Source organism: Primulina tabacum, chromosome 11 (genome assembly GCF_025594145.1).
Source record: "Primulina tabacum isolate GXHZ01 chromosome 11, ASM2559414v2, whole genome shotgun sequence".
In the NCBI taxonomy this organism is placed as follows: Eukaryota; Viridiplantae; Streptophyta; class Magnoliopsida; order Lamiales; family Gesneriaceae; genus Primulina; species Primulina tabacum.
Window position 1 is genome coordinate 19,684,431 of NC_134560.1, and position 12,301 is coordinate 19,696,731.

Sequence of the window (12,301 nt, forward strand, 5' to 3'; positions counted from 1 at the left end):
TTGATATTTTCAAAGATTTTCCTAGTGTCTTTCGCGAAGACGTTTCTGGCATTCCACCCGATCGTGAGGTGGAATTCTCTATTGAACTAATGCCTGGCACAATACCTATACCTAAAACACCTTATCGTCTAGCACCTGCCGAAATGAAAGAATTAAAAGATCAAATCCAAGAATTGCTAGACAAGGGTTTTATTCGCCCTAGATATTCTCCATGGGGCGCACCGGTATTATTTGTGAAGAAAAATGGTAGTGTGCGACTCTGCATTGATTATCGAGAGCTGAATAGAGTCATTATCAAGAATAAGTATCCTCTACCAAGAATTGAAGATTTATTTGATCAGTTACAAGGAGCATCGATATTTTCTAAAATTGATATTCGTTCTTGATACCATCAATTGAAAGTAAAAGAGTCTGATGTTCACAAGATAGCGTTTTGTACTAGATATGGGCACTACGAGTTTATGGTCATGCCATTTGGGTTGACCAATGCGCCAGCGATATTCATGGATCTCATAAATCGCGTATTCCAGCCGTATTTAGATCAATTCATCATAGTCTTCATTGATGATATTTTGATATATTCCGGAGCAGAGAGGAGCATAGTCGTCATTTGAGGACAGCATTGCAAGTACTGCAAGATAGAACGTTATATGCAAAGTTCAGCAAGTGTGAGTTTTGGCTTGATAGAGTGGCATTCTCTGGCCACATCATTTCTAGTGATGGCGTTGAAGTTGATCCGAGTAATGTTGAGGCAGTGAGAGAGTGGCCAATACCGAAGAGTGTTACCGAGATTCGTAGTTTCTTGGGACTAGCTGGCTATTATCTCAAGTTCATCAAGGGATTCTAATCTATAGCGGTACCCATGACCGTCTTGACAAAGAAGAACGCAAAGTTTGTATGTGGATCCGAGTGTCAAGACAGTTTTGATAAGTTGAAGCAAGCTTTGATATCAGCGCCAGTATTATCTATTCCATCGGGGCAAGGAGAGTATGTTCTTTATACCGACGCTTCTAAACTTGGGTTGGGTACAGTTCTGATGCAAAATGACTGTGTTATAGCCTATGCATCGAGACAATTGAAAATTCACGAGAAAAAATACCCTACTCATGATCTTGAGCTTGCAGCAGTAGTTTTTGCTTTGAAGATTTGGAGACATTACTTATATGGGGAAAAGTACAAAATATTCACCGATCATAAAAGTTTGAAATACTTCTTCACCCAAAAAGAATTGAATATGAGGTAGCGAAGATGGCTAGAGTTAGTAAAGGACTATGATTGTGACATTAGCTACCATCCGAGAGAAGCTAATGTTGTGGCAGACGCATTGAATAGAAAAGCAGCAGTCATTACTCATTTATCTCTTCAAAGACCGTTGCAGTCCGAGATAGAGCGGTTTGAGCTTACAATATATGCTAGGGGTGAGGCCCATAATCTTGCCACATTATCAGTACAGTCGACTTTAAAAGATAGAATTCGTGAGGGACAGTACACCGACGAGCAATTGCAAAAGTGGAGAGCAAGAGATGAAGCCAAGGGCCGAAAGTTATATTCAGAGGTGGATGGTAAAGTTCGTTATCGCGATCGTTTATGGGTTCCTAGTGACGATTCTTTGAGAAATCTTATTATGAAGGAAGCTCATGGCACACCATATTTCATTCATCCGGGAAGCACGAAGATGTATAAAGATTTGCAGTTATTATATTGGTGGCAGGGAATGAAGAGAGAAATTCTGCGATTTGTGATCGAATGCTTGACTTGTCAACAAGTTAAACCAAAGCATCAAAGACCAGCGGGGAAACTTAAGCAACTTTCTATTCCCGAGTGGAAATGAGAAAATATCACTATGGACTTTGTTGTGAGATTACCAATGACTATCAAGGGACTTAATGCTATATGGGTGATAGTTGATCGTCTTACGAAATCAGCACATTTTCAACCTATTAAGACGACCTTCACCATGATTCAGTATGCCGAGTTGTATATTCGAGAGATAGTTCGTCTGCCGGGATTCCGGTGTCTATTGTTTCTGACAGAGATCCGAGATTTACGTCATCTTTCTGGAAGAGTCTGCATGCAGTGATGGGGACCAAGTTATTATTCAGTACAGCATTCCATCCTAAGACCGACGGTCAGTCAGAAAGAGTTATTCAAATTTTAGAAGATCTACTGCGAGCTTGTGTGATGATTTCCAAGGCAGTTGGGAACCGAAATTACCCCTGGTGGAGTTCACCTACAACAATAGCTATCAATCATCAATTGGGATGACTCCTTTTGAGGCACTTTCCGGAAGGAAATGTAAATCTCATATTCATTGGGACGAGGTTGGTGAAAGAAGAGAGATTGGTCCGGATGTGATTGAAGAGACCGCCGAGCTTGTAGTAAAAATTTGTGAGAAAATGAAGACTGAACAAAGCCGACAAAAGAGTTATGCTGATAAGAGACGAAGAGACTTAGAGTTTGCATTGGGAGACCATGTATTTGTGAAAATAGCACCTATGAAGGGTGTTATGCGATTTGGCAAGAAAGGAAAGCTTAGTCCAAGAGTTATAGGTCCATTCGAGAATTTGGAGAGAATTGGGACACTAGCCTATAGAGTGACATTGCCAACGATGCTTTCTGGAGTTCACAATGTGTTCTATATTTCGATGCTGCGAAAGTACATGCCGAATCCATCACATGTGCTAAATTATGAACCTCTAAAATTGACTCCAAATATGACATATGAAGAAAGACATGTCCAAATCTTTGGAAGACAAGAAAGAAGACTGCGAAACAAAGTCATTCCAATGGTCAAGGTCAAGTGGCTGAATCACTCAGAAGACGAAGCTACTTGGGAAACCGAGAGGGACTTGAAGAGTCGCTACCCAGAGCTATTCGGTAAGTTCTAACTTCGAGGACGAAATTTTATTTAAGGGGGTAGGAATTGTAAAGTCCAAAATTAATACGACGTAATCCAACTGCATGCAAATATAGGAAATATGAAAAATGGTTAATTAAATGATTTTAATTGCTTAATTGATTATGTGACATGTTTACATGATGTTTTAGTAGTTTTCTACTTACATGCATTAAAATGTAATTTTAAGGGTTATTCGAGTTGTGATCGAGGAACGGAGACCGAAGGCTGAAAAATGGAAAATAATTTTATTAAATAATTGTTTTTAATTATTTAAAATATGGTTGATATTTTTTCATATTTTTGAAAATATGAGGTTTTGAGGTGATTTTATACGTCGGGACGTAAATTTTATCGTTGTTGATTTTTCAACAAAAATACAAGCGTTTTGGCAACCCGGCTAATAATTAAAAAACTTTTCTAAACAAAATATTTTAATTAAACACTAATAGGCTTAATGGACCTAGTTAGCAAGGTTAATGGGCCTAAGCTAGCAATTAGAGTTTAATTAGGATTTTAAGCAATATTTAAAACTAAAAACCTACCCTAAACCCTCAAAACCCAACGCCCACTTTCAGATTTCACTCCAAAATTCTCCCCACCAGCAACACAGCACACACATCATAATAAGAGAGGAAAAGCTTGGGTTTTTTGAAGAAAAATTCAGCCTAGGAGTCTACGTCACCGTTCTTCTCATCGTTGCTTCGTTTTCGTGCAAAGGCACGCATATTTCTTTTCTTCAAACATCATCACACCATAATATGTATTTATGTATGAATTGTATGATATACAAATGACACTTTTTATTGTTTTCGTTTTTGCATAAACATGAACTTTTAAGGCATGGTTTTTGATCCAAAACTTGTTGTATACTTCCTAAAAGGGGCTGCCATGATTAGGACATGATCAAGAATGGTTTTAAAACGATTTAGGGTCCTAGACACACACCATATATACTGCAAAAACGAAGGAAACGAGCTGGAAACCAAAATCGGTTGTGCGGTGTCAAGTGCTCGGGTTGCACGACTTGTGCTTGGCTTGGGTTTCGGTTGGACCAGGGCTGGGCTAGAGTCTCGTGAGGGGTCAGAGAGGGAGTCCTAGCCACGCTAGGACTCGAGTCAAGAGGGCTGGGGAGGAGTCCTAGCTAACCCGAGAGCACATGTGATGCGCGCATGGTGCAGCCGCGCAGGGGAGGAAAGGCTCGGCCAAGGGGGCTTCGGGCTGGGCTAGGGTGAGTCCTTAGGGTCCTAGGTGGGTGCACAAGAGGCTGGTTCAAGGCCTGATCCGGTGGCTAGGTCCTAGGCATGTAAACAAGAGTCCTAGTCTTGGTGGGAGTTCTCGGCCATGGCATGTGTTGCTTTGTGACTTCGGTTTTGTGTCAAGGGGCTGGGTCATGGGGTCCTGGCTGGTCATGGGTCCATAGGTGGTCTGGGAAGGGGTTTGCTCGGGATGGCTCGGGTGCGGCTCGAGAAAAATTGAGGGTGGCTCGAAGGGTTAGGGTGGCTCGAGTTAGGGTTTTCTTTTGTTCTAAAAATTCAAAACATGGCTCACGGGGGTCGAGTCGTGGTTCACGAGGGCTAAATTGATATAAAAAGTAAGTTTTAGATTTAGGAATTATTATTAAAGTTAGAAATTATTCGGGATTAAAACGCGTTAAAAATGATTAATTAAATATTAATTAAAAAGTATAAAATTTAATCTAAATAAAATTATGGGAAAATTAATTTAGGATTAAATAATTATTTGGGACATGTTAGAGCCAACGAAATTAAGAAAAAGTAAGATTCGAAGAATTTTACGTCAAGGGGTAAAACGGTAATTTTACCCCCAAAAAATTAGTAAACGTCATGGCAGTGCCCTAATTTCTGTTTTATATGTTAATATGCTTATTTTAAATGTTTATGGATTTTTATGGTTTAAATATGGACATTTAAAAGATATGTTGCATGCTTGGTTTAAAAGGAAAAAATGATATTATCATGCATGTTTTTATAAGTGATGGACATACGAATGTTGAAGGATGTGAAGGGATTGTGACTAATACGATGATACGATGATATGTTAATACGTAAGGCCAAGGCTCAGTTGACGGGTGAGAGTGTCGCTGATGTCCCCGCCCAGTACTGTGATTACATGTAGATGGATCTATCGCCTCCAATATGAATACGAAAGTCACAGTCAACAATTTGAATTCAACGAACATGAATATGAATATGAATATGAATATGTTGATGGTGATGTGGTTATGTTTATGTTAATAAGAAAATGTTTATGATTTTACATGTTTATGAAAATGTTATTTTACGTAAAATTATTTTCACTATTGCATGTGATCTGCATTACGTATTATTTGTTATCAAGAATAAGTTGTGTTGAGTCTTTAGACTCACTAGGTGTGATCGATGTAGGTGAGTATGATGTTGAGGGTAGTGGAGGTCTTGATGCTTGATTTGACTGGACTGGAGGTGCACATAACCCGAGGATCAGCGCTTCTATTTTTCGCACTATGATTTTAAGTTTATGATTATGTTAAAGATTTTACAACTTTTTATTTTATGCTTTGAGTGGTTTTTGAAAGGTTTTAATATGGGCAATACTTTTCAAATTATTGATTTTTAGGTTTGGTAAACATTCGACGATTTCATGTTTTGACGATTTCTTTTGATTTTCAATACTAGTTGGTTGTTTTATTTTGAAAATGGTGCAAAAATATTTTATATATTTGTTAAAGGGTTCGGCCGATTCCATAGTTGGTTTAAAAAAATTTATTTCTAGTACTTTTTAAGCAAAACGAGTAGTGAACGTTTCAGGTTATTCGATTTGCGATCGAAGACCGGAGACCGAGGGCTAAAAATGGAAAATAATTTTATTAAATAATTTTTTTTAATTATTTAAAATATGGTTGATGTTTTTTCTTATTTTTTAAAATAATGAGTTTTGGGGTGATTTTATACGCCGGGACGTAATTTTTATCGGTGTTAGATTTTCAACAAAAATGCAAACTTTTGACAACCCGGCTGATAAATTAACAAACTTTATTAAACAAAATAATTTTTAAAAGCACTATTGGCTTGATGGGCCTAATAAACCTTGTTAATGGACCTAAGCTACCATTAGTATTTTAATTAATTATTTATAAGCCAAAACCCTACCCCATATCAACATAACCCACGCCCCACTCCCCTTAACCCCTCAAACTCTTTTGTCCCACACCATCACACGGCACACACAAGGGTTTTGAAGAAGGAAGCATCGAAATTTCTCAAGGTTTTCAAGTCATCGTCTTCTCGTCATCGTTCTTCGATTCGTCAACGTAAATTCGTGCGTTAAATACACAAAGGCACGCCATATTCTTTCTTTTACTTATCCATCACACCATAATATGTATTTGAATGTGTTTTGTATGAAAAACAAGTTGGACCTTTGAATCACTAGTAGAAAAATCGGATTTTACTTCGACAGACGTTACTTCGGCAATAATAAATTAAGAAGTAATACATTACCAATAACTTCAGTAATAACACAAGCGAAGTAAAATAATATGTTTTACTTCGGATGTTTAAAAACACTGGCTTCACTGTATTTTTTTATTATATTTTACTTCGGCATATCAATGTTGATGAAGTAAAAAATAAGGAAAATAAGTTCATACTGAAGTAAAAAGATGAACCGATAAGTTTAATTAATTTAATATCGATTATATCATATATCCTTCAGACGAGCTCATTTCGATCGATCCACATTTTCCTTCAAAATTAACCCTAATTTCAGTCTTCTTCGCTTCGAACCGCGCCGCGCCGCCGCCATTCCACGCACCGTCGCCGCCGTTCCACCACCGAGAAAGAAGAAGGCGGGACGAACAACACCACCACTACCACCACCGTTCCAAGCACCGAGAGGGAAGCTGCAACTGGAGATACACCACGTTCGCTTCGAACCACCAACACCACCGCCGTTCCATTCACCGAGAGGGAAGCAAAACACCAACACCACCACCACCACCACCGTTCAAAGCACTGAGACGGAAGAAGCGACTGAGATACACAACCGCCATCCCCTGCGCCTTTGTTTCTTCTCCATTTTGACTGGAACTATATTGCTTTACCTGTGTTAGTTCGTCACCAGTTTCCCGAGGTATGGTATTGATTGGAACGATAATTGGTTAATTTCTTGTTGTCGCCTTGGTTGTCCGTCTCTGGGTTCCTAATTTTCGGCACATGTGAGAGTAATTCAAATCAAAATTAATTAGGAACAATGATGCTTTATTTTCATCAATAGGTAGTCTTATTTCGTTTTTTTTTGCGTTCAAGAAATTAAATTGAAAATGACATTATTAAATGTAATATTTTCAGGTTTAGATCAAATTTATTGTTATATATTTCTGGTATTTTGCTGTATTGAAATGGATAAATCTTGGATTCACTCGGATAGAGGTCAAACAGTACGAGGAGGGTGTGGAACTGTTTATCAGAGGTTGTTTAGAGAATCCCTATATTGACCCCAATTTAATTCATTGTCCTTGTTGCAAATGTAAAAATCTTAAAAAAAGACCAGCTAAGTCCATTCGAGAGCATCTTTATTTCCATGGTTTTAGTCCAAATTATGTGAATTGGATTTGGCACGGTGAGTCTGCTGAAAGTGAAAAAGTATATTGGAGCACCAACAAGGAGCCAATTGGTAACTATCACGGAGACTTTGAAACCACTAATATGTGTGAGGCAGCATATGATAACTATACAGAAAATCCAGAAGCGTTTATGGAATTTTTGGAGGAAGCATAGAAACCTTTGTATAATGGATGTAAGCGTTACACAAAGTTGAGTGCAATTGTGAAAATATACAACACCAAAGCAAAGCATGGGATGAGTGACGCTCTATTTTCCGATCTACTAATGGATTTTGGGGATATGCTACCAGATAATCACAACCTGCCAACCAAAATGTATGATGTAAAAAAGACATTGAGTTTTTTGGCGTTGAGTCATGAAAAGATTCATGCTTGTTCCAATGATTGCATTCTTTATAGGAAGCAATATAAAGACTGCGTAAACTGCCCTAAATGTGGCTTGTCACGGTGGAAGCTAACTAAGAAGAACGTTGAGAATAAAAGGTGTTCCTACAAAGGTGTTGTGGTATTTCCCTCCCATACCAAGATTTAAGCGCATGTTTAAATCTGTACATACCTCCAAAAATTTAACATGGCATGCAGAAACCACAGGAGTTCCCGGTCAGTTACGTCATCCAGCTGATTCACCATCTTGGAAGTTGGTGGATCATATGTGGCCCGACTTTGAAAGTGAACCAAGAAATCTTCGCCTGGCACTTGCAGCTGATGGCATTAATCCTTATAGCAACCTTAGTAGTCGGTACAATTGCTGGCCAATTATGTTGGTCACCTATAATTTGCCTCCAAACATGTGTATGAAGAGAAAATTATTCATGCTAACTATGCTCATTTCAGGGCCTAAAATGCCAGGAAACGATATAGATGTCTATCTTGATGTGTTAGTTGAAGATTTGCAACGATTGTGGGATGGAGTTGATGGTGTCTATGATGCTTATCGAAGACAATTTTTCACTCTTAAAGAAGTCTTATTATGGACCATCAATGACTTTCCAGCCTATGGTAACCTTAGTGGATGTACTACACATGGTTATTATGCATGCCCAGTATGCAAAGAAGATACTTGTGCAAAGCATTTGGAAAATGGGAAGAAAATGTCATTTGTTGGTCATAGACGATTCCTACCACGGTTTCATCCATATCGGAGGCAAATGAAAGAGTTCGATGGTATGGAAGAACATGGAGAATCATCAACACCATTATCTGGGGTTGCTTTGTTTGACATGCTTTCTGACATAAGGTGTGTTTTCGGAAATAAGATTAGTGTGAAAGGTAAAAAGAGAAAGAATGCAAATGACAATAATTTGGAAGATAGTAAAGAAGAAAAAGATTTTGGATCAACAGATTTCAGAAAATGTTGGAAGAAGAAATCAATTTTTTTCAATCTTCCTCATTGGAAACACCTGCACGTTAGGCATTGTCTCGGTGTGATGAACATAGAGAAAAATGTTTTCGAATCTCTCATTAATACTTTGATGAATGTTAAAGGAAAAACCAAGGACAGTGTGGCAGCTAGGTTGGAGATGGTTCAAATGGGAGTTAGGCCTGAATTGGCACCCAAATTTGGTGAAAAAAGAACATATCTTCCTCCTGCTGCATGCTCATTCACAAAAAAAGAAAAGTTACAAGTTTGTCAGTCGATAATGGATATAAAAGTCCCAGAAGGTTTCTCATCGAACCTGAAAAATCTTGTTTCCTTGTCTGAGTTTAAATTGATTGGCTTGAAATCTCATGATTGTCATGTTCTAATGCAGCATTTCCTGCCAATACTCATACGCGATGCGTTACCAAAACATGTTAGATATGCCATCAAAAGATTATGCTTCTTCTTCAAAGATATTTGTTGCAAGGTGATAGATGTAGCCAAGTTAGATAAGCTGAAATTTGACTTGGTTGTTACATTCTGCTTGTTGGAGCAGTATTTCCCCCCTTCTTTCTTCGATGTCATGCTTCACTTAACAGTTCATCTTGTTCGAGAAGTTCGATTGTGTGGACCAGTGTACTTCCGGTGGATGTACCCATTCGAAAGATCCATGAAGGTGCTTAAGAGTTATGTAGGCAGTCGAAAACATCCTGAAGGTTGCATTGTTCAGAGATATTCAGATGAAGAAGCAATTGAGTTTTGTTCGGAATACCTAAATGACCTTGATCCTATTGTGGTCCCTCAATCAAATCGCGATCCCAAATCAAACATTCCTGGCTTCTTAGCATGCAAAACACCAATTATAGTGCCACAAGTTGACCTTCAACAAGCACATTTGACTGTGCTGGAAAATACAGAAGAAGTATCTCCCTATATTATATAAGTGTATTGCATTAATCTATAATTCTGCACCCATGTGATTGTCAATATTTAATATCCAACACAAATTGCTATATAAATATTTCCACAGTGAACATAAATATTTCCTGAAGTCAATGTTTCCGAAAAAAGAGAAAGATGAAAGGTGGATACAAGATGCTCACAATAAGAAGTTCATTGACTGGTTTCGTGCAAAGGTTAGGTGGATAAATCTGCCTTATGCATTTTGCGGTGAACATTTTGTAGCTAGTATTTTAATCACCCTATTCTAATTGTATAAATGTCAGGTGGATGCTGAAATAGATAGCTGCAATGGTGGAACGACATAAACATTGACATGGCTGGCTCATGGTCCACGTGGGCAAGTCATTAAGTATAGTAGTTACGTGATAAATGGCAATTTATACCAAACAAAGGCACGGGATGATGAGAGAGTTTGCCAAAACAGTGGGGTTTCTCTAGTTGCTAGCACCATGCTTGTCTGTAGTGCCAAAGAAAAGAATCCCTTGATGACTGATGTGACTTTCTATGGAGTGATTGAAGAAATATGGGAGTTGGACTATCATCAATTTCAAGTTCCTCTTTTCAAATATGCGTGGGTTGCAAATGACAAAGGAGTAATCAACAATGATGAATGTGGATTCACCTTGGTCAATATGAACAAAATAGGGCACAAGAATGACTCATTTGTCCTTGCAAGTCAAGTCAATCAAGTCTTTTATATTGATGACCCATTACAAAAAGGGTGGTCAATTGTACTCCCTGTGCCAAATCGATGTTACAAGGGAGATGATGATGATTGGACTAGTATTCCTGATTCTCGACCAATTGATGATGTTGATACTCATTGTATTCCGGCTCATGAAAGTTACTTTAGATCAGAAACTGAGGGTGGCTGGGAAACGAACAAGAAAAAATGATGTTTTTCACTTTTATGTCATGTTTTTTGTTGTGCTATAAACATAACCTCATTGCTATTATTTATGTCATGTTTATTATTTATGTCAGGTTTCTACAAGTCATGTTTATTATTTATGTTATTATTGTTTCTGTTATTATTTATGTCATGTTTATACATGTCTTATTAGAATTATTGTTTATGTTATTTTAATGGTTAATGTTATTGTGTAGGTTTTAACATTGGTTTCATTCATGTAAATATGTAGAAAAAAGCTCAATGGGTCGTAAAAAAAAGGAATCAAATGCTACAGTTGAGATGATACAAGGAGTACATGATGATAAGCTAAATGAAGTTACTAATGCAGAGCACCCTGTACTTACTGATGGAGAAGAACATCCTGTAGATGTGCAAAGGAACAAGCGAGGCCCTACGTTGATGGGTAAACTAATTGCTACTACCGGATGGGGGAAAAAAGCAAAGATTGATTATGATGACATGGGGCGGCCAGCATACAATGCAAATGGAAGGGCTTTACAATCATACATTGGTTCTATTGCTAGAGCCATGGTGCCAATCAGTATAATGTCATGGCCTGAAGTTCCAGAAAACATAAAACAAAAACTGTGGGAAGAGATCTCGGTAAGTACAAGCTTCAATTTGAATTTACAGTCATACTTGCACCTCTAACTAATCTGTTTTTGTTGCAGAATGTCTTTGAACTAGCGCCACAAAGTAAGTATGTTGTGATGAATTCAGCATCTCAGAAGTGGCGAGATTTCAAAAACAAATTGACTAGTAGATTTGTTTGGCCGAACAAAGATAATCCTGAAAAGTTGATTTCTCCACCAAGTCAGTATCAACTCCCAATAGCAGATTGGAAAGCATTTGTGGATGCGAGACTGGATCCATCATGGGAGGTACTTTAATAATTGATATGTTTCCTCACGAATTTATTAAATTCAATACTTAACTGAGCCAACATAATGATGTAGGTTACTCATGAAAAAAAAACAACGGACCATGCATTGTAAATATCACCACAGAATGTTTCGCAAGGGTTACATTGGCTTGGAGGCTGAACTGATAAGAAACAAAGCAATATATTTGTAATTTTTAGCATGTTCTTCATGTTATTAAACATATGAATTTTAAAATTGTAGCGGAACAAAAACTTGGTTGCTGAAGATGAGGAAGTTCATAGATCTGTGATTTGGCGTAAAGCTCGATAAGACAAATCTAGCAACATAACATGTTCGGAGACATCAGAAATAGCTGAAAAAATTGTAAATGTTTAGTTTTATTCAATCGCCATATTGCCTAGATAAATAACATTGTAGTTTGTGAATTGATTTGTCATGTCTCCAATTGTAGGATGAATTGTTGGAAAAGAAAGGCAAGGGAGAGTTCAAATATTTTGGAATGAATGACGTGTTAACCGCTGCCTTAGGAAGCCAAGAACACTATGGAAGGGTTCGAGGTGTGGGAGGTTTCGTAAAACCACAAGTATACTTTAAAACTCCAAGAAAGAAGAGGGAAACAATCTTAAAAGCTGTGAATGAAAATGTAAAAGCACAATAG

The 12,301-nt window shown here is 37.8% G+C and overlaps 1 protein-coding gene across 1 annotated transcript; it reads left to right on the forward strand.

Moving 5' to 3' along the window:
* Positions 1-10,994: 10,994 nt before the first annotated feature.
* Positions 10,995-12,301, forward strand: LOC142518286 (uncharacterized). The gene is made up of 3 exons (XM_075621039.1): positions 10,995-11,362; positions 11,431-11,640; positions 12,095-12,301. Exons 1-3 carry the CDS (start codon positions 11,000-11,002, stop codon positions 12,299-12,301), a joined length of 780 nt encoding a protein of 259 aa, XP_075477154.1. The 5' UTR covers positions 10,995-10,999.